Source organism: Dermacentor silvarum, chromosome 6 (assembly GCF_013339745.2).
Source record: "Dermacentor silvarum isolate Dsil-2018 chromosome 6, BIME_Dsil_1.4, whole genome shotgun sequence".
NCBI lineage: Eukaryota > Metazoa > Arthropoda > Arachnida > Ixodida > Ixodidae > Dermacentor > Dermacentor silvarum.
The window spans coordinates 34,433,013-34,457,031 of NC_051159.1; the positions used below are offsets into that span (position 1 = coordinate 34,433,013).

A 24,019-nucleotide genomic window follows, 5' to 3' on the forward strand; every position below is an offset into this window, starting at 1 on the left:
TCACGATCATGATGACGACGACGGAAATGACACAAAGCCGCTGTGGAGGATAGGTCAAAAGTACTTTCCGTGATTTGCGTTCTGCGTCCTACACTCCTTCTTTCGAGAAATGCGTGTGGAACGGCCTCCTCTATAAACACGGGCAGGGTACGCGACGACTGATGCGAAGAACGGACGAACCGAGCCCGCCTCCTACATAGCGGGTACGAGCCACGAGACGAGAGGAGAAAACAAGCAAACCGAGCGAGCCATCCATGATTCATTTATTTCTCCTTCAATAAATTATAAGTTTAGAAAATTCAGAAAGTGAAAACACAAATTCACAATTGTAATATTATTAAGATCATTATTCAAAATTTACGTCTATCCTTTACTGTATTTATTCCATTATTATGTTCTTATTCCTATCTAGGCAAGGCTGACTAACTTAGTATAGACTACTTTATTTCTTAACTAATTTAATTTTCAATCCTATATGACCACCCGGTTCGTCTCCCACAGTGGGCTTGTGCCATTAATTGAGGCATCATCATCATCATTTTCTCCGGCATGGGTTCGCTCTTGTGCACGTGCTGGGGCTCGAGCCGGAGCTCGGCCAGCCTGTCCCATGGCAGCCCGCGTGGGCATCGTCGCTGCTCGGCGTCCCGGTGTGCTGCTGGGCTCCTGAGCAGCGGCAGCAACGGGGCGACCGCATGGACCCTTGGGGACCGGGGCGACGGGCCCGCCAGTGCCTCGGTCGCGGACACCATGGCCGACGACGAACCGGCACGCGTGCGTGCGGTCGCGTCGGCTCCGTCGGGACGCCGGCGACGGTCGCGGCGCGACATCCACCAGGAGTACGTCGCGATGTGTGTTGTGCTTATGCGTCGTCTTGTGTCCCTATAGCGAGCCCGCTGGCACGATCGAGTGTATGGTGAAAGGGTGGGCCTTTATGTAGTCCGTCGTGACGTTGTGTGTGACCACGTTTGGTAGGTACGCCAATCAAGCTGCAGAGAAAAACGGCGCGCGATCATCGTATATGCGTACCCATCTAGCCTATCGTGCATGCCTATCTGCATACGAAAGTACCTGCGTACCGACCTAGCCCGTCGCTTTCGGTGGCGTGCACTTACGACCGAACGCGCAGAAACGGCGTTGTGGTGGTATGTGTGAGTACAGTGTAACGAGAAAGCACAGTCGTGTGTAGGTGCGTTTGGGCACTATCGCATATCGTGCGCTATCGACAGTCGGATTCGTGCATAGCATATACCGGGTCTGTGCTTTCTTTAGATCATACAGAATTTTTGAAAGCCGCCTGTGGCAGATAGCATAATTCTATAGTCTTTGAGTTGGAATACTCGAAGAGGCGGACACTATTGCTCGAGAAATCGAAATGCATAATCGGCCAATTAGCAAAAGTTCACTGATTCATGGTTGAATTACGTTACGGCAAATATTTCAATTTACGCGTTGTAGCCAGTGAGCTCGCAAGGCGTATCCACTTGGAACGCGAATTCTCAGGATGACGCCAGTTTCGAGATATTAATTCCCAAAGTTGGCGACAAAATACATTGGCGTCCCAGTTATTTTCGTGCCTAAATTCATAACACGACGTTTTCTTTAAACTGTAAGTGGAAAAACAAAAGTGCATTGTTACCGCAAGATAGTAGACTGCGCATATCTCGAAACCGGTGCCATCCTCAGCAGTCGCTCTAAGTGGATACGCCTTGCAAAGTCGCCGGCTACAACTCGTTAATTGCAATACGTGCCCTGAAGTAATTACCTAAAAGGTTCATTTCTACATTTATGTTAAGTCGATTATGGATTTCGATTTATCGTGCGAGTAATGTGCGCCGCTTCGAGCAATCCAGCTCAAGGACTACAATTACGCTACGTGCCACACGCTATATATAAAAATTGTGTATGGGCAAAAAAAAAAAAAAATAGCATATTCTAGTTCACTGCGCCTATAGTGAGAACTGACGTGTTCTATTGCCTACTCAGGCGTACGTTAACCGCGCTGGCCACGCTACCATCGCATCAATATATAGCACTTCCTTACTCGTCACGTATGCGCAGGATGATGCATTTAATTGTCACTTTTTTCTGGTCTTAGTTTGAATGCAGTGAGCAAATGAAATTTCTATGTTTCCGTAGTCAATATACTACGTGTAACCTCTGACAGGAGCTGGTCCATGTGTGTCTGCGGGGTCACCGGAACGATACCACACTTTCTCGGGGGGCGAAGGAGGGGGGGTTAGTCCCATTCGTGCTATTTGCACTGCTGCGCCAACTGTGCTCGGCGGCTTATCTTCGTGTAGCCAGCGGGGTGTGTTCGCTGTGAAAACACCCTTGAGGGGATATTTTATTATAAATGTGAGAACAGCAGAAAACCTAGTTAAGAAGAATTTGCACTAAACATCCTCCGATATTTAAAGGGATACTACGGAGAAGCACCAAATCCGTTTAGATAAAGTACGTTTTCGAATCGGTTTCCGCGAATTTCACGGTAAATAAGTTGATTATTAGAAGACAAGATGAAATTACATTTTTTTTTTTCGCGCCGATATACCCCGGCGGCCGACGTACTTCAGTTGGACGTCATGATTTCAAACGTGGTGCAGTGGAAATTCTTGCAACGAGCTAAGTTAGATCTTTCGCTCTTTTGGAATACATTGTAGTCCATCGTTGCCGACGAAAACTTAACTATAGGCACGGGCATGCGCTGTCAGAATCCATGGCTGGTGCGAGAACTTCGAGTCGGCGTCACTACCACTATTTCTCGTTTCTGTGGTTTTTCTTTTTTTTTTTTCATTTTTCAATTTCTCACTCAGCAAACCTCTTCTCACGGTATAAAAGCGGCTTCTAAATACAATGTCTTTCTGAACGGGTTACCCCCACTTTCCCTGTCGGTTATATCATGTGTGTATTGAGCCTCGTTCATGGGCCGATCCCGAAGGTAGTGCAGTCGAAAGCCGTTTCCGTGGATATGTGTATGTAGTCTAAAAAACGTGAGCCTACCTAGAAGGTATAGATCAGTCTGAAAACGTGGGCCGATCCCGATGGTAGTGGAGTCAAAAAACGTGTGGGCCGTTACCGTGGGTATATGGGCAGCCTATAAATGTGAGCCGATCTCGAAGTATAGTGCAGTGTAAAAAATGCGGGTCGTTACCGTGGGCATGTGCAGTTCCGAACATAGTGCAGCCAAAAAGTTTTAAGCAGTCCGCGACGCTCCTCCTATACACTGTAAAATAATTTACACCCTTTTCCACCTTTAAGGGCGTAAGTTATTTTACAGTGTATACTCCCCTCACGCGAGGAATGACGCGATGGAGTGCCGTGCGCAGCGATCTCGCCCCATACGCACCCCCCAACTCGCACACGAAGACATTGTCTTTGATCGGCGTCAACTAGAGGGTTAAATCGCCTCCCAACATTTTTCTTTTTTTTCTTTTTTGGTCTTTTACAAGAGTAACTTACAAATACAACTCAACACTTTTTTTTACCTTTAGTGTCCCTTTAAACGCATGCAAGCGGGCGCCGTCACCGCGGAGTTCTTTTTTCTTCCGTCCCGCGGTAGCCGCCAAACAAACCTCTTTACAGGCGCACATCCGCCCGCGGCAAACACGGCCGTATCGGAGCACTCAACGGGCCAGGCGATGTGTACGCGATCCGGAAAGATATCGCGCTCCTGTATAGCTCCGTGTTTTCAGTCTCCTGACGGTCGAGCAAACGCGCGTGGTGGGTCAGCGATTGCATGAGCCCCGAGGTAGTAATACGCGTAAACATATCGATAGCTGCCGAAGATGACGCGCGCTTGGAACGGGAGTTGTTGCACTATGTATACGCAGCGGTGTCATTGAAAGTTCGTCGACCTTGGTGCGCAGAGCACAACACTCACGTACGGCGGCGTGCACCGACGGGCACACTTGACATTTCAATACACAACGGCGATCTCGGTGCGAATCGCCTACCGTTTTTAGGGCGAAAGCCTTAGGTGTCGTCTATGTTGGCGATGCCCTTGGCGGTGACCTTGGCGAAACTGCGCCGTGACGAAAAATGGCCGACGCCTAAAAAATGCTAGGATTGACGTCACATTCATGAGGGAGGTTCTGTAAACAATGTAAATTAGTGGCTTTGAAAATAAAATTTGTTACATTTCGGTCTGGGTGGGAATCGAACCCGGGCCCCCGAGGTGCGAGAGCATGCAGCGCGCTTCCCTAAAGCCACGGCTGCTCCACGCTTCTGGCTCACTAAAGGTGTGCCTGGTGCGTGCGTGACTGCACACGTCACGTCGCAGCCATCTCGCTCACTTGTGGCCTACACTAGTGCCTGCACTAGTATCGGAGCATGTTAGTGCCTGCACTAACATGCTGCACTTTAGGTACTACGTTAAGTGTTCATGTGCGGCGGCGTTCAGGAGGTCGCCTTAGTGCCCTACGTGTACTTCTCAGCAAGAAGTCTAGCCCAAATTTTATACCTCAATGCATTACCAGTATGTCTTACAAAGAAATCTAACCCCGATTGTGCTAACGCCTTCTTGTGCTACAAGAGTGTAACACCTGCCGAACTATTTTTTTTATAAATGAAGGATACGTTGTCGTGGTCACATTAATTATGTCTGCAAAGTCGCGCGCACGGCTGGCCTGTATTAGGTCGGGTTGATACACGTATGGAGATTGCCGTGGGCCATCTTTGTGTAAGTAGGCATCCCAGCTACTTCGACGAGCTGCCAGCTATGTATATACTAGCCACGAGTCGGTTTCTCGCGCTGAGCTTATACCTGACGCTCGTGGAGGTTTAAACAAACCTCCGAACACGTTGCGATAGACGCACTGTTTTTTGCTAACCTTAAGGAAAGTTGCAGAGCGCAATGAATGAATAAATGGCGCAGGTGTCTGGTCTCTGACGATATGAGGCGTCTTTTCGTCACCGATTGAAATTGGGCGCACTGACGGAAAACGTAAACCTTTGCACCTTGCCGCTGAAACCGATGACGATTCTGTTCCCTCGCGTCGATTTGATTCCCTGCCGGCTCACTCCCGGATGACTCCGTGGCACAGTGAACGCATGTAGTGCGATAGAGAAGTGTTGAGTATTTGGCAAATAACGTGTTAGGAAAATCGTGTGCTGCCTATCACAGCCATCGCGCGAGAAGATATGGCGCGTGTTTGGTCTTTGCGCGACGGCGAAGTACTTAGCCATAAAGAGATAACTTTGGTGTTGACTGCAGTATGCACCGACGTCGTCGAGGACAGGCATCGCGGTGTAAAGCTGCACGTTATCTAGATCCGCTCATCTCCAGCAGCACAGCGAAAGCTGTGAATGGTATTGCATACAAAGTGACCTACGTGACGTCATGTGAATACTCCATATATATATATATATATATATATATATATATATATATATATATATATATTCCCCTTTGTTTGGGGGGGGGGGGGATGGCATGCACATCGTTGTGAAATAGCTTTTGCGATCGGTAATGTCCATATAAAAGTGGTGGGAATAGTGTGAATAGCTTCAAAAGAATATAACTATGGGGCGGGGGGAGAAGAAATAGAATCTGACGAAGAGTTGAGAGAAACTTACGACTCATTGAACCAAAACACCTCCCGACTTCTAGGCCTTTGTGTCACGTGACATGTGTGGGAGTCTAGTGCCTCACAGGAGCATCGCACCTCAATCCTAACATGAAGTCACGTTGGAAAACGCCGGGGACACTTGACGCGTTCACCTTTCTTTACAGTGGAAGTGTGCGTAGTTGGCCGGAGAAGTTATACGGAAACGGCAAAGTTTTCACGGAAGCATTGGGAGAGCCGTCATCAGGGGCTGCTTACGCTGCGTTTTTACACTAACAACCACTGTACTGATGTCGATCCGTATGCATGAAAATGGGTATACCGACGCGATCGGTGTTTCCCGACCATTTTAATCGATGTCACTGCACTCTAAATTCAGCAATTGTTCCTGCAACAGCCCCAGATGACAGCGCCCACGAACTGAAAAAAAAAAAAAAATGCTCTGTACAGTCGGCTTCAAACGTTTACGAACCGCGAGACCCGAGAGAAAGCTGAATATTTCCGCTGTCTAGGCACGCAGCCTCTGCTATTCTGACTTGCAGCCTGTACTAGCGAACAACGTGGTGTTGTACGATTTGATTTACTATACGGTCACAAACGTTTTCTCAGATCCCGCGGTCCGTAACTTCTAAGGCCGGCTGTACTATGTCCGTGTTGAAGAGTGGTTCCTGGTTTCAAGCCGTTAGCGAAGACGTCTACGTCTAGTTTCTGTTTAGAACAGCATTAGAGCTTGATAGAAAGAAAAGACGGGGAAGGGGGGGGGGGGCGGAGAGGGAAGGTCCGGCGAAGGTGAAGGGATTGAAGGTGAACGAATGAGAGAGAGAGATGACTTTCATTATTATAAAGTTTTTAGCTTGTCCGTATACGTATTACCCTTCACAGATTCCCGGGAGACGCGGACGGCAGATGATGATGACGATGATGCTATAGAGCGTCACCGCCGACGCTTTATAGCAGTATTTAAGCGTAATAAGATTGGTCGCCGTAATAAAGCTCCTTGTCTTCTCTGGTTATATCACTGTCCGTCACAAGATGGCGCCACCAACTCGACTGTTCTAGACTGTTCACGCTTACGTATCAGGTAACCTGGTATTCCGTAAACTGCAATACGTTTTACGGACAAGCTAAATTTCCTGCTTTGCGCGCTGCTGGTACGCTTTCCTTTTTTACGCCACAACGCCGCCGCTAGCGAGCGTTTTCGAGCACTCCCACGTTGCTTTACGTTCACGCCTGCCTTTTGTTCTGCTTCTTTTTTCTCTTTCCCTCGGCAGTGATTTGTTGGAAGATTCCTCGAGCATGGGTGAGAAAGGAAACACACAGGTATATACCCCGACGCCTTCCTCATTCTCGACGGCGCTTATAATGCCCCAGAGATGCTCTTTAAGGGGACACCAAAGAGGGATATGTTAAGCTAAGCTGTATCATCAGGGAAAACTCACGCTTCCACGGCCTCTCTCGTACGTAAAGATGATTGTTTCCGGATAGAATGTCCACGACATAGGCCCTATGCCGAGTTTGTTACTTTGAATGATAAAAAGTCGCCCCTAACCCCATTTTTCAAGGAATTCAAGGGGCACATTTATTATATAAGGGGACACCAAGAGTACTCACTTGATAATTCAGAAGCCGAATTCGGAAAGCTTGTAATAACAGCTAATTATTGGCGGGCCAGGCTAACATGTTTGTCATAACTCGCCGGTGCCTGTTTCTATAACGGAAAAATATGAATTGTTAGCAGAGGAAATGAAGGCAGAACTCTTTCTTGCGAATTTTGCGGGCAAATTGCAGCACATATTTCGCAGTATTTACGGCTTTAACAGTTAGCAAGCTTCGGCCAGGCGTCGTCACAAGCTCTGACGTCACTATACCGTTTGCCACGGGATACTTCCGAGATGGCGTCGCCATTAGAAGCCAACTGTATAGCATTGCAATGTTAAAATCTGGCTGAACTAAACATCTCTTTCTTCGGTGTCCCTTTAACGTGTCTATCGTACGTAGTATCAGTCCCTCAACTAAAGTAACCCTGAATGTATCTTAATGATGGGATGTATAACGACTGAGCGGCTGGGCATGGGGTCAGCGTTGTTACACAGTAGCGTTGGGCTGAGATGTAAGCGTTGCACTGTAACGTTCTGTGCGCTATTATAACGCTTACGAGCAGGATGTAGCTGAATGCGAAGCGGAGACGTACAGTCAAAGACAAAAGTTTACGTACCTCGAGAGACACTTAGAAGTAAAGAAAAAGAAACAAGGCTGATAATCTCGCTGCATGTAATAATAATAATAATAATAATAATAATAATAATAATAATAATAATAATAATAATAATAATAATAATAATAATAACGTTTACTCTATGCCCAGGAACAGCATATATAGGTCTTGGATTTACGGAACTTCGCAGATTGCGTTATAAAACACGACCCTACTACGACATTATGTGCAAAATACATTGTGAAGACAAGTTTTTATGCAGAACATATAAATATGTGCAGTTCGTCCAATTATCTGATGTCACCCTTTCTCGATATTCAGGTGTACTACCCAAGAGATGCCATTGAAACAAAACCGACTTAAAATGCAAACTGTCTCGTAAGCAGGGTTAATAAGCAGCTCTTTGGGTTCAGAGCCTGCGCTACTCTTTTGCCTATACATGGCTTAAAACTTAAAATTCAGCAGGGTTGTCAGAAAAGAAAGAAAAAAGTGCAGTAATCTTCTGCACTGCGGCACTGGGATCTTTGCCGCGGGCTCATTTCTTCATGGCACCTTCTCAGTTTGCGTGTGGCTTGTTTGCATTTTTTTGCTTTTGCACCGCGCACGCTATACATACGAGGCTTCTTAAAATCTTGAGCGTGTAGACATAGTTGGATGGTTGCGCCAAGCTTTTCGGGCGTAAGACTCGTTTTTTCGCCAAGAATTTCCTTAGAACACTGCGGAAAAAGAATCGCCGTGAGAGACCACGAACAGAGAATATGGGCAGAGAAGATGGTCAAAATGGAATTTTCATAAAAAAGCGCGCTGCCCAGTACGGAATACCGGTGTCGTGGACGTAAGCAGCAAGGATGGTGGTGCCACCTGGTGACGTTGGGATTAACCTAAGCAGACAGATATACCACTGTAGTGATCGACTATAGTCTACCTCGTCACTAGCAACATAATTATTATGTAGCGCGTATTTCTTCTATTTTATTTTTCTTCGAGGGGGACACTCAATCGTTAAGCAACGGCAAAAGCGTTTCTAACACGTTGTGGTTGAACAACCGTCACGTGATGTCACCACCAGCGCTGTCGCTACGTTCTACGTCGCCGGTGTCCCTGTATTCCCTGAAGGAAATTACTTACGGTGCAAGCTACAACTCTAGTAATCGGTGTGCCCGTTTGAACGAAAGCTAGCCCGCGTATTCACAAGCCTTGTCTTACGTAAGAGCGTTTCCTCACTGGTCATCGTTTGGGCGTGTCAATCATCGTGACATCGCGATAGCGACACGACCGCGGAGGTGGAGAGACAATTGCAGAAGGCTCTTACGACAGATAACTATTGTGAATGCCGGCCCTGTAGTAGGCACGGTCGGCTCGGTGAGAAATCTGTGAATTCAGTATAGAAGCTCCGCTTGCAAAACCACACTGCACCTGCTTTTTGTTCGGCGCTTCATGACGTCACGTTATTTAGCGAACCCAATGGTCTTTGAGCCGGAGTGTATTTGCTGCTGTATTCCGGGGTTGTCACCGAGTGTGTGGGTGCCGCTCCGCGTCCTCTGCGTCCCATCGTCGGTGGGTGGCTGCGCAGACGAGCTTCCGGGGCGTGCGGAGCAGCAAGTTCCGCCACGTGTTCGGCAGCCCGGCGCGCAAGGGCCAGTGCTACGAGTGCGTCAAGATCACCAAGGACGCGCACGACAGCCACTTCTGCGCCGTCAACCCCAAATTCATCGCCGTCGTCACCGAGACAGCCGGCGGAGGGTCCTTCCTCGTGCTGCCCGTCGAACACGTGAGTGGCCGCACACATGGCCTCAGAGACCGGTACGATCTCGGAGGGCCACGGACCGACACGCAACCTGGGGGACGTATTCCGCGACGATCACTTCGGCGGTACTATCGCCTTCGCACGACGTACTGCTCGACCAGCCAATCAGCTCATGCGATTTTGCTCAACCAGCCAATCAGAGCGCGCCTGACGGCCGAGGCGATACTATCGCCGAAAGTGATCGTCGCAGGATACGTCACCTGCAGCGCTCGCCTTTGCAGCCGCGCACCTCTCCGCTTCGCCAGCGCGAAGCGCGTAGCAATCATCCGATCTGTCCTTGCGACTGGTACTCTAACAAGACTGCCCTAACGAGTGCCTCAACTGCCTGAGCGGCCATATATCTTATCCAGGTTAGACGCTTTTGACAACAGGTGTATGCTTATCACTCAAGTAGCCATATATGGCGGCGATTACGCTGAAGACAGGCACGTAGTTCCACCATATATGGTGCGGACACATTATATATAGCCACGTAAAGAATGCCAAACCCAGGCGTTATCTCATCGTACCCACGGTGACGTGAACGCAAGGCGCCTTTTTGAAAAGCCGCTGTTTTTGTACTGCAATAACATGTTTTTCCTCACAGAAGGCCGAGTCTCTCTATATTCGATAACTAAGCGAATTTTCCACTGTTGATCTACGGAAGCAAACGGCGCGCGTGATCATTGTCCTATCAGTTCGCTGGAAACTAAATTAACAAACAAAAAGTACAGAAGCATACACCGTGGAGGTTCCTGATTATGCAAGGCGTCAAACTCTGGCAAGTGAAACGATAAACGTCCGCGTAGAGATTTGCAAAGGCGAGCTATTTTTCTGGAGGAGCGACTGCTGTTTTGGTGGTGTGTAGAAACAGTTAAGTACTTTCGACGAGTGAAACGACTGTTGATGATGATGATGTTCCTAAAATATGGCTCGTACCCACCCTAGGCTGTGTACTGGCCATATTGGACACGAATTGGTCACCTGAATTTTTATATATTTCTCATTTCTTCCGCTTCTTTTTTCCGGGATGGACAGACTGGCAGGGTAGAGGTATCTGCTGGCAAGGTAACAGGCCACAAAGGTCCGGTGCTGGACCTCAAATGGAACCCCTTCAACGACAACGTCATCGCCTCCTGCTCAGACGACTGCACAGTAAGCAGCAGGATTTCTTTCTTTTCTTTTTAATTATTATTACGCGCCTTCGCTTGCCTCTTCCTGCGTGAAAATTGGAGAGCAGATGTATATATAATTAGTCGTGTAAGCCTACAGATTTGCGTAGGAGCGTCTGGCTAAACAGGTTATGCGCGGATACTTGTGAAACTTACCGTGGCGTCTGCTGTGCGATTGAATTGTCAGCCTACCACGATCGTCCGAGAACATGTAGATCACACTCAAACCGCGACGTCGGTGGTACGTGGTGCCTGTATCGACGCCTACAGCTATTTCTTGAGTGCAACATAACAGTGTCAGCAGTATAGTAGTTCCCATTGAAAGGCACGCAGCATTCTCCTCCGCCTAAAAGTATTGTGTAATGCAGCTATGCACGGAATAAATTAAGAAATAACGCTACGAAAATGTTCTTATCGCAATAAAGGTAGGCAAGACGACTGAAACTTGTTCAACTGTGCTAGCTTCATGGTAAAGGCAACTGCAAGGAAATTTTAGACCTCGTAAGAAGCCTAGTTTACAAAAGATATTTCGCATTTGGCTCGTGCGAGCTAAGCTGTGGTAGAGCCAAAATGACGGAGATTGGTAACATTTTGTTTATTGACGGTGCCTTGGTGCTCAACTTCCCATTGTGCTCAATTCATGGTGCTCACTGCTGCCATTTCCCCCGAATTTCTGTGCAAGTAAATATAGGTCTGTGTTCTTCCTTTTCTCTCGTCTTTTCATATATTGTATACATTAAACCTGTAGTAGCATGTCAAGCCTTTTGCTCGTCTAACCTCCACTCATCAATAAAATCTCACCAGCGCGCACGTATTTCCACTACTGGTTGATATTACGGTTTCCTTTCGATACATTCTTGGAATACGTAAGGTATGTACACGGTGGGTGGGCTATGCTGTGTGAATAAAGTCCAATGGCAGTCCGTGTTTAAAAGACTTGCCATAGGCTAGTGGTCTGGCATAACGCAGCACCAACCTTCCGAGTAGTTTAGCTCGCAGTACCCAGATGTGAAACATATCTTTTTTGATCACTAGTAGATACTAGAGCAGCTCCCGTGCAAAATCTTACGTCACGAAAAACTCGCAAAAATAGCTTTTAATAGCGAAACTGATAACAATTTTAAAAAACGCATTTACTATTAGCGGAAGTGACGCATGACACAGATCCTTGAGAACCAGCGCCGCACCTCGGCATGACCTCCGAGATAAGTGGCTGCCCGCGACGCGCTAAAACTAATCTCGGAGACGACGTGTTGGGACCGACGTCATATCCGTTAACCAACAAGGTGCGCGCGTCGTCTGTTTAGGTGCTGCCGAAGGCATCTGATAAGAAAATTAGACACTTGCCAGCCCTGCAGCTCTGCCACGATTTCTTTAATAGTATATATATATATATATATATATATATATATATATATATATATATATATATATATATATATATACTCGTTATAACCCGTTTATCCAAGGTAAAGTTCCGTTGCCGTTGTCCTTTAAACGTCGTCGCACAAGTCAGGCGTCCGATTTCTTTATCGTCACATATGTTGGCACGTCACGAGGCAGGCTGTGACTCTGAAGTATCGGTGGCCGTCCTGCTTTACTGTGCCCTTCTCTCACGTTTGTACGTCACCCGCTACAAAGCGCCCCCCGGACCGCCAAACGCAGGTCAAGATCTGGTACATTCCCGAGGAAGGCCTACCTCGCAACTCGAACCTGGTGGAGCCGCTGGTGGACCTGCGGGGACACCGGAGGCGCGTCGGCTACGTCGAGTGGCACCCGACCGCCGAGAACATCCTGCTCAGCGCCGGATTCGACCACATGGTCAGCCCCCCTCTCCCTAATTGAGCACTCGCGCGCGACTCTACCATTAATTTGGTTCGATTCGAAGTAGAAAAGCATTACGAGATTTCTTTTTTGAGAGTCACATTGAATTTTATGGCAATTATATGTTAACTGCTTTTTTTTTACAGCACCTATGTTCCGAGTGAGTTTATTATTATAGTAGCTATGAATTAAATACTTAGTACACTATAGCTGCTGCCACGTAAAAGGGCAACCACTCAGTGAAGCCGTGGATCTCAGTATTTTGTGGCTGCTCCTTTGTTTCATGAATGAGGGTCGTATTTTACTTTTTCATCTTTACAGATTTAAAAAGCAATTATTTGGTATTATTGCGTGAACCGGGGTGCCCGTGCCATGGCCCTACGTGGCCTGGACACACGCGCGTAATGTGAGAGCTGTGCGGGGGCCTGGGCCCTTGAAGGGTCCAAACTCGCTCGCTTAATCAAGTTTTAATCAAGTCCATCCCCCTAATCACCCGCAGCAGCATGCCAAGCAATTCACTGGGCTTTTACCGATCTTATTTATAACACTTTATTATTATTATTATTATTATTATTATTATTATTATTATTATTATTATTATTATTATTATTATTATTATTATTATTGTTGTTGTTGTTGTTGTTGTTGTTGTTGTTGTTGTTGTTGTTGTTGTTGTTGTTGTTGTTGTTGTTGTTGTTGTTGTTAATTTAAAGACAGTAAATTCAGTTTCAATTTCGACTGCCCCTGTGTGCGCGCGTAGCTCGCTAACAGGCGTTCTTCAAAGTTTGCTTCCCCACAGCAAGAAGCTTTGTGTGGGGAAGCCTGCTTTGCTGGCAGTTTGCCCTGAATGGACGTCGTGTTTAACAATTCGCTCCGCTTGTGCATTGAAGTTTCCCGCAAATATGAATGCCGAAATGGTTGTTTTAACTTTCAGTGTGTCTAGGCAAAAGACGATACCGAGTTTCACTACTCGCAATATCACGCAAGTCCACAGCTCTTCAATATCGACCGTTTCGACGGAGAGAAAGAGCCTCCAACGCAATCAGCACGGGCTTACTCGAACGAACATGATACAACTAATCAAGACGTATTGGTAGCGCAGTCGAACGCCCTTATAACGAAATGCATGGGAACTACAAAATACTTCGTTATACCGGTGACTTCGTTGTAAAGCTCGCGCCCTATACCGCTCACTATAGAGTACGCTAAGCACGTTCAACAAAAGAAAACCCCTTTTTTTACGTGAATGCAAGAGACTTAGTGAAATAGGTCGCTCATTTCTTTTCGTACACACTTCGTCTGACAATATGTGCTACTGCAGCCAACATTTATTGCATGGAGGTTCACAGCATGCTACGCGGTGAAACGCAGGAGCTAGGCAAAGTAAAGCTGCGGATCGTCGAATGGTCTCAGAATTCTTGCCTCAGAATTCTTGGTTCTTTAACAGGGTCTTCATCACTGTTTACTACGTTGACGTTCGCGTACTTTTCCACCTTAGATAGCGTTGAAGAGATCGACGGTATAGTCAGTTACGATTGCGTCATAACGTCGTCATCAGCTGCGAAGTACTGCGTCACACCCGATGATGCGTTACGAAAAAGCAGAGTACGAGTTCAGTGATACCTGGAGCAGTGTAGCAGGACTACATTGGCACGCTCGTCAAGTGCTTAGCTAGCACTGTTAGCGCTAGCGCAGGGCGCACCTCGGTGACGCCTAATTCCTTCGTTGTACAGGCAAATTCTTTATACAGTCGAACCGGGATATATCCAACCCGCATATAACGAATTATTGTGTATAACGAAAAGCAGTAAAATCCCCTTGAAAATTTTTGTAGAGAATTTTTATTTTATATATCGAATTACCTATTTATTGAACTTTTTTGTGGTACTCTTCAGATTCGATATATCCGGGTTCGACTGTAATGATCTTCATTGTAGAGGGATTAGCAATTACATATGAAAGGTAAAAATTATACAAGTCATTTCGCTGTTGAAGCGTTCGTTGTTGAGGCGTTCGACTGTATTTACAGCTGTTCTCCCAAAAGAAATTGCGTTAGAAGTCTGTGCGAAAGCTTATTGGCTGCACTTAGTGGTTGGCTCAAAAATTAATAACCGCGAACTTCACCGGCAGAGCTTGTAAAGCTTGCTTCGCCTCACAATTAGTCATTGTGCAGAGAAGCCAACTTAGCGATTTAGTTGCCCGTGCTGCGGGAATTATTTTTCACACTTGCAGCACGTGAAAGTGCAGCTGCGAGAATAGTGTGAATGTGCATAACGCGCATCTGAACGGCCAGTATTCCGAATGTTTGAAAGGTGCAAACTTGAAACTTGTCGAGCGCGGTGATTTGTTATACCTTCGGTGTCAGTACCTAAAGCTCAAAGCACCACGTGACAACTAGCACCACCACCCATTTATGAGCCTGACGAGTAGGTAGAAAAAAAAAGTTATTTTCCTTTTATTTCTTCAGTTCAAACTCGGCTACTAGGCGACATACATAATGACGCACAGTTCCTCCTGTGGTTGTTCAGTCACTAAGGAGGGAAAGGCGAGTGTGCAGGTGACGGGAAGGTGAAACATCAAGGAAGCCATGCGAAAAGTATGAATGAGAGCTCTTTTCTATAGCGGACGTTTGGAATATTGGAAGATGTAAGTGTTAACTGCAACACTATGCACGCTTTGATAAATGGCAAATCTCGTTTTTACTCGCATACACTGGAGTGCCCTTGCCATCTTTTTTTACCCGTACAAAGCATATGTATGACGTAGCCTTTTGTTACAGCCACGCTCCATCCCAACGGCTGCATGAATGTTCAACGAAATTGACTTTGTTTTATCACTACTATCACTTACTTTGATATCACTAACTACACTACGCAGATCCTCGTTTGGGATGTGAGCCACGGTGAAGTGGTGCGCACCATCGACTGCCACCCAGACTCGATCCACTCCATGTCATTCAACCGCGACGGCAGCCTTGCTGGCGACGACTTGCAAGGACAAGAAACTTCGAATCATCGACCCCAGGGCAGGCAGCGTTGTTCGGGTAAGCCTCTACAGGAGGCATTAAACCTCACGTCTCCCATTTCTTTCATTTTTTTTTCTTGCATTCTATGTCTCAATCACCCACCTTCCTCCTTCAGTCTGTCTGACACGTTTGGCCGCTTCGCGCCAGTCCGGAGAGTCCGGAGCAAGTCCGGAGAACAAACAGATGTGCTAACATCCTAAAACTGCACAATGGAATATAAGAGACGCTGTATAGTGGATTGATCCCGATTAATTTTGATCACCTGGGGTTCTCTTTAACGCGCACCTAAAGTACACGAGTGGTTTTGCATTTTGGGCGCCACGGAAATGCAGCCACTGAGACCGGGAATTGAACCCACTGACCTTTGTGCTCAACAGCTGAGCACCATAGCCATTGAGCCGCCACAGATGTGCAGTGGGTAGCACCGGATGTCGCAATTAATGCTCTTCGACACGCTGCACTGTATGGTGCTGGTCATCATCAAGCAGTGTTGGCCATTGTGGCTTATTATGCATTGTGTGCCAGGTAACGCAGGTGAAGCTATTTAAAAAAGTGGGTACGAGATATGGGATGGCATCAATGTCAGTAGTCACCATGTGCAAACTGAAGATATCTTTTCTGTTATCACTGAATATAGCTAATTATTCAGAAGTGATTACCTTAATAAATACTTGCATAATTGGATAAGCTTGAATGTAAAACTCTGCATCGCATTTGAAAACATAATTTTAAAAAATTTCAGCTCGCTAGGTTACCCCCTAGTAATTGTTTCTGCGTTTCAGAGATGTGCCCCAAAACGCAAACAAAAAGTGAGCTCGCCGCGTGCGTCGCGCATAAGGCAACAGTGCTGTCATAGGTTTTTTCAGAGAACTAAGACAACTAAACGGCAGACTTGTTGCATAAAAGTGACAAGGTAGCAATGTAACAGCAACAATCTATAAATTTTCTTTTGCGTCGCTTCAGTCGTGCAACTCCTTGTCAACCGCCCTAAGCCTGTGCGCACTGATAAAGCATGCAGTGTCACGCAGCTTCTTGCGTACAGCAGCAGCTAACAGCTCCACCACTGCCTTGTCACTTTTTCGTGGTCGCCAAGTCAGCCATATTGTATACCCTTTTCGATTTCGATGGCGCTGTTGCGCAGGCGATGCACCTGGGCATGCACTCGCTTCGTATCCTTGTATGCATTTTGTGGCACAACATTGGAACACTGAAAAAGTAATTAGTAAAGATGTAGCAAGCTGGAAACTGCTGAATATGATGTTTTCAAATGTGATGCACAGTTTGACATTTGAGCTTGTACATTTTTTCTTTTTATTGCAATAAATACTTGCCTTAAGGCATAATTCTTATACAAGTATTTATTAATTTAGGTAAATGGTTTTCATAAATTAGGTAATCAATGAAAACGAAAAATTAATCTGGTTTGCACAAAACGACTGCTAACAAAAACACTGTTGGTCTTACCTTCACATAGTATAGCGAATTTTTTTTAAGTACCCGTAATGAATGTGATATGTATGTATTCACTTTCCTAAATCTGGCCACGGATTGTGGCCCCGTACCAAAAACTGTCAGAAACGTGGTGCGGTAGGTGGTGGGATTCGCTCGTAGTTCAGCCGCTGGTGAGGAACTTGACCCGATGTCCTAATTTTTAATTCTTTGCATATCACTGATTCCGACAATGTGTGTGATAGGCATAGTTTTTTTGCCCTCAGCAAAAGCTCTGAATAGCCTTCAGAGCTTTGTGTGATGTGCTTGAAGCCAGTGGCTCGCTGATGGCAAATGAACAGCAGATGTAGTTGCTGTGCATTCCTGTAGTGAAAATTCCAATCAATTTTATTGGTTTCATCTTATTGCGTTATGAAACAATGGGCCTTCTACACTGGTAAAACAGATAGCCGCTATTGGTCTATGAAACAATAGACTTGATACACTGATAGAGCCTGTATTGGTCTATTAGCTTATAAGTGTATTAGTGTAGATGGAAGCACTGTGTACAGAAGCGGTTCGTTCTACCAAGGTGCGTTAATTGTTCATTTTAAAGCGAAGCTTTCTAGGCGAACCCTCCCGCACTTTGCTTATCCTGGTTGCTGCTGCTGTCTGGCCCAATAGCTCGGATGCAGGACCAAATAGCTCAGATGCAGGACAACACTCATAGTGAATCGTGGCCTATATGGTTATATATACATTGAGGGTAGCAGCTCCTGAAAAGCACAGCGCTGGGGGCTGGCTATCGAGCGGGCAGAGAAGCATGCACACTTCTTTCTTCTTGTCCGTGCCTGCCTCTTAGCACAGACCCACTACTGCTGGTGGCATATATATATATATAGCCATATCTGTATTACTCCTACAGATGTGCTGGTGGCCAGCTCTGTTCTCTACGAAATTACGCAGTGAAACAACAAGTGGTACCTAAATATCCTCATTGCAACAAATATACAGCTCAGAACGCACAATTCCTTTATTAAAGCAAAGCCTTCTGCGTCTTCATTCTCTATGCTTGGCGCGCTTGCCCGGTCGGCTTCTTGCCGAGCAATACTATCAATACGAGTTTTTCACATCTATTGGGACTTATAGAGCATTTTATTTGTCTTGTAGCACATTGTATTGGCCTGTAGAAGAAGCTACAGGACTTGCAGAAATCTATACGGTACCTGTACATTTTGCTACTGGACCAATACCATTCTTGTATGGCACCAATGGAAATTTCTATTCAAATTTTCCCTAGGGTTTATAGTTCCTGAATGGAGCTATGCATTCCAGCCTGACATTCACTTACTCTTTTGGCAAAGGAAATCTGAGTGACAAGCACAAAGTGGCCATGAATTGCCTCGCCAGCTGCGCACACAATACCACTGCCTTGCACCTGCTGCAATATGCCAGGTGGAAGGTTTGCCCCACCTTTGACTGTATGGCAACACATACATTGTAGCTTAATCGGCCATCGTTTTCAGCGGTAAAATATTAAAGGTAGAAATGAGATGGGGATGGGGTAAAATAATCGAAACGGAGGGCCATGCGATGCGAATATTATTTGGCAGCCAATGGGTTAATTACCTCCATTCAAATCACTGTCTAGTCACAACCATATGAAGTCAACAGACAACGAAGCCCTATGTTTTCCTTTGCTTCACCGTCTGTTGTCTTCATATGGTTGTGACTAACACCAGTGTCACATGGCCACTTTTAATCGCAATAGAGCCAGATCTGGATCTAAATTTTCAACCGCGATTGGCTCCCTTCTCAGATTGAGCAAAGGAGCCAATTGCAACTGAGAAATTCGATCCGGATTGGGCAGTGATCAAAAGTGCACCATGTGACACCTGTATTATCAAAATTAGGCCCCTCCGTTACTCTTCTTCTGGTCTATTGTCTGCTTTTGTGTAGTACTCGCTAATATTGAATAACCGGGAATTCCCTCTTATTACTATACTTATCACCTGTACCACTCCCCCCTCTAATGCTTCTGGGCATTGATTGTGCTAATAAATACATAAATAAATCTCATATCGGCAAATGAACTTTCTAGACACTGTATAATTTTTATGCTAGACACTGGCAAATGCTAGACACTAGCATTTTCGTTTTTTTTTTTTTTTCTTAGATTAAAAAAATATTGCCAGGGTACTGAAGTGTATTGGCTGATGTACTTTTCAGGAAGGTGTCTGTCACCAGGGTTCCAAGGCATCTAAGGTGGTCTTTCTTGGTGACACGGGCCGCCTCTTTACGACCGGCTTCTCTCGATTCAGCGACAGGCAATGGGCAGTCTGGTCTCAGGTGAGGCTTAGTTTCATTGCCCCGGTAGGAATATTAACATGCTGCCAAAAACTGTACCAAACCCAGTTGCATCTATCAGTTGTCCGTCAATGTTTTTGAAAAGGATGACAACTTTTACTGAAATAAAACATCAACCTGTAACCCCACCCTTTATGCTATACCCCCTAATACAGGAAAATAAACTGAAACATTAATGTCAACTTCATATTCGGCTAACAAAAAAATGTTGTCGCAGTTTCACCTGAAAGGTGAAGCATCAATTGCGATAGCAAATTTGTAGAGAGCTATACAGAGTAATGATGTTAGCTTTATCAGCTGTATAAACTTGGACATGCAGTAGCACCGGCAACGCGCAGAACTGTTGTCGACGCCGTCGGCGTTTTGCCCGCGTTCGCTCAAAATGCGTGCGGCGTTGGTGACTGTTGCCGGAGCCTCTGATATAAATAGGCACTTGGTGCCGCAGCTAAACGTCGCCTCCCTTCCCTCCCCCTCCCCCCCCCCCCCCCACGGCCTCTCGCGCATCGGAAGAAGGCGCGTTTGCTCTACATATATGGTGATTGTAAAGGAGGAAAGAGACACCTACTTTTGCAGCCCTTAAGGAGGCACGGCGCAGAACGCGCGTTTGTTCTCCGCCGTGCGTTCACTCCCCGTGAAAGAGCGCGTCCCTCGCACCCTTTCACTCGCACATACAGCGTGCGGCGGCGCGCGGTCACGATTTCATCTCCATTGACGTCATACGGAACCTCACGGTGACGGCGACGGCGATGCCGACGGCAGAAATCTGCTTTTGAGTGTCCATATAATTGCTATCGCAATAATAATAAAAACAGCGCACATTATTCACTGACAGTTTGTGGTAAATCGAGCAGTGTGTCCAGTTCAAAGCAATGAAAAAAATTGAGTGAGGCAACAACAAGTGTGAGGCCATGTCAATGCGTGGCTGAATTTCTTTGTATGATCAAGACTACAAAAGCAGAATAAAACAGCGAGTTGGACAAATCTAGTGCTACGCACTTAGCAACTCAAGCCTTGGGGACTCGTGGGTCTGCACCACTATAAGTGACCCCCTCTCCCTTACTGTATCCTTTAATGTTCAGTGAGACTGTACCAAACTGTCGACGACTGGAACTCTACCAGCTATGCCCCCGAATGACCGTGCTGTTCATTGCATTTGTACTTTCAGCATGATCTGTCCAAGCCTCTTCGCACAGAGAACATCGATTCCTCATCAGGTGTCCTGTTTCCATACTATGACCACGACACAAAGATGGTCTACATTGCTGGCAAGGTCAGTAGACAAGCCATTATATAAAAGGGCCATGCTGTGGTTGACCGACATATTCGAATTTTCCATAGCAATGAAAAATTTTTTAAAAGTTTATTACCCTAATCCAAAGGTTTTAGAACTCTCTCATCTCTAAAGCATTAGGAATGAGTCAAAATCTTAAAAACGTCTGAGATGCCGGATTTATTTTTTATTTGTGCAGATGACACTGATGAGTTTCTAAGGGAAAGCTAAGCATTAAATTTACATGAAAAACTAGTTTAGTTTAAAAAATTAATATGACAGCATGCAGAAGGTGGGCTTTGCTGCAAACACTGTGTACATATAATTATGTCGCTTGCAGTGATCACACTAATAGCTTGCAGTGAAAGCATGGAATAAACTGGACCCAACAATAACTAAAACAGTGTGCTTTTTAACTTTCTATAACCTACTGGATAAAGCGTAAACTGATCATATTGGCGAACCTTAAACATGTTTAGTGCTGTCATTTCTGTTATCAACTCAATAAACTTATTACGCTGTTTTGTGAATATTAAGGCAACTGCATGTTAACTGCAAACGTATGGCACCTTTCTGTTGTACAGTTTTCATTTTGCTTTGTTTTTTTCGCCACTGTTAGGCTGTTCATTGCTGTTCTACTTGTTCTACAGCTGGAATTGTATGAATGCCCACCTGCTATGGTCTCGTTCGTGCCATATTAATGAAGAATTGGGCGGCTGCGCGTATTCAACTTGGTTAGCAGATAAACCTTATAACAGATAAAACGTTTAGCAGATGAAATGAATAACAAATCGAAGGACAGCTTGGTGCTGGTGGGGGGAGTTAACTCTATTGAAATGCAGAATTAACTGTGAATTAGAATTAAGTTTGTGCTTATTTTGATCTTCTTATATAATAACATATAGCAACAATAAACTGACACAGCAAGTTGAAGAAACAAAACTTGCAGTTTCGCACGAAAGGCAAAGCATCGATTGCAATAGCAAATTAGTAGACAGCTATATGAAGTAAGGATAGTAGTTTTATCAGCCAGTAAACTCGTAAATATTTGCTTACTAACTAAATGAACAGGCATGGTGTCACGCGCACAGGCAAACTAACATATCTCTGTCGATGAGCACAGACACTCGCTGTCGAAACGCTGGAGTGAGGAAGAGCGGCAGCAGCAGCGAGCAAATTGACTTTCGTGCCGCCTCTAGTTTCAGCGCAAACTAAGCGGTGAGAACACAGCACGCACGAAGCTATGAGCCCTCGGCGCACCTAGACTCTGTAGTCATCGCAGATCGCTTTCAACATAGGGCCCACGCGGCCACGCCATACGCAGCCGCCGCCGGAGTAGAACGCACCCCTTCTCGTCCCCCCTCCACCAGTGCCTTGTGCACGGTAGATGATGACGCGCTTCCTCTCCACCTTCCTTCCTTGCACATGCGAGATCAAGCCACCATCCTTGGCTCTCCCTCGCACGCTTCCACTCGCACCTATTGTGCGCTGTTAGTGTTATCACCACTTGGACTTTATTCAGAACATCACGGCGACGCCGATGGCGGAAATGCACCTGGAGTGTCTATATAAATGCTATTGCAATAATACTTGCATCTTAGTATAATACATATTGAATGCAATGTTTCAGAAAGTACTAACTTATGCACACCTTCCTCTTTGCACATGAGCAGTAAGTTATACTGCTCCACAGCAGTCTTTTCTTTCTCTAAAGAACAATTTTTTCTGCTACAAAAGCATATATTTCTACTCCAAACTAATATTTCCTGCTGCGAAAGCTGTTCCAAAAGACCAAGTGCCACTTCCATCACTGTGATTGTGAGCGGCAGTATCTTCCCACTGGTACACATACATACTGGCACCCAAGTAGTTGTCACTGATCACCATTGAGGTTATTACTTGTGTTGTCAAAAACTGTAGCTCTCCTGTGCGTCGTCTGCAATACACTGGCTACCATGCTATGACATGCTGCCAGCATAATGATAAACAGTGATCATTATTCACAGTGGTTGGCAAGTCCTCTCAGCAGCTGTGCAACTGCTGACAGCATGGTCACGCTAGGTGTACACGTACAGCACTAACATTGACATGAACAATGTTGATACCAATGATTAGCTGAATTGTTGGCAGATCAGCAGCACTGCTGAAATATCTGTCATATTACGACGAAAATGACACTGATATGACCCGCAAGCTGTAGTTGCGACTACCCACTCAGTTTCAGCTTTGACTGTCTTCTTTTTTTGCTAACACCAGCTAAACCTGTGTGCGACAACACCAACGAAACCAGTCTGCCAATCATCGTCAGTCAAGTCTTCTGTTGCTCTGAATGAGAACTTTGAAAGAGTTGCTAGACTACCACCAGGTACTACCAAGTGACTGAAAAAGAAATCCTAAAATGTTTTGCTCATTAAGCTGATTCAAATTTCACAGAGTGGTAAGCTTGTTGTGGGAAGATATGCTGAGACAGAGTTTTTTAAATGAAAATATAGTGTCAAGGCCACACTGATGAAAGTTAAGCCATGTATGTGAATGCAGTTTAGAGGTCTAGCTTGAAGGTAAAGTCAATGAAAAAAGAACATTGAAAAAGGATGCGGTGGTTTTTTTTTTTTTTTTTCAAAACTGTGTTAAGAATTATATACGGTACTGTACGGTAGAGATACTACAGCATAAGAAACGTTTAAAACAAATAACAATTCTCGACTGCCGCAGCTGGAGTCAATGCTCGAAAGGGAAACAGCGCGAAAAAACACGACAGGAAGACAAGAAGGGAGACACACACCAGTCAATGCCTTTTCCCTTCTTTTACTGCCATCTGGTGACCAAACAACTTTGCCAGCTCTTAATAAAGTTCAATCATCATTGTCACGGCTGTCGCCCGTTCGCCGTTGGTGCGAAATCGATCGATGAGGTATACAAGCCAGTTGGTCGTTCCGTACTCGAGCAAACACAGTGAAAGAGTCAGAGTTGGGAGTAAAAAAAAAGAAACAAGATATTTATCGACTGACAACGATAAATAAAATTAATATCAAATAATTATTTAAAAAAACACAAGAAAACTAACACACCTGAACTTTATATAGCTCAGTGATGACGATAAGGCAATAAGGCAAGCTATTAGCAGTAATATACAAGAATACACTTAACAGTAGTTGACTAAAACAAAGTTCAAAAGAAATCAAACAATGCCATACATGTGGCCGGGCAGCAGCAGCAAGTCCATAAACCATGAAGTCAGCGCGCAGAGCTTTCCCGAAGAATGCCGGCGAACCAATCTTGTTGAGGTGGATGCGATTGCTGGGCTGGATTTCCCGGGAGTCTAGATGTGACGTCTTCTCTCAAGCAGGTTGAGCTAACTTGAGGCGAAC

General features: G+C 45.6%; 1 protein-coding gene across 1 annotated transcript in view; it reads left to right on the plus strand.

The window, feature by feature from the left end:
- Positions 1–553: 553 nt before the first annotated feature.
- LOC119455404 (coronin-2B-like) overlaps positions 554–24,019 on the plus strand; it is a 55,168-nt gene continuing 31,702 nt past the window's right edge. The window contains 9 exon segments of the mRNA XM_049668754.1: positions 554–836; positions 6,836–6,884; positions 9,353–9,550; positions 10,604–10,720; positions 12,403–12,558; positions 15,439–15,534; positions 15,536–15,604; positions 19,244–19,363; positions 20,547–20,651. Of these exon segments, the coding sequence (XP_049524711.1) occupies positions 748–836; positions 6,836–6,884; positions 9,353–9,550; positions 10,604–10,720; positions 12,403–12,558; positions 15,439–15,534; positions 15,536–15,604; positions 19,244–19,363; positions 20,547–20,651 (999 nt within the window). The 5' untranslated portion in view covers positions 554–747.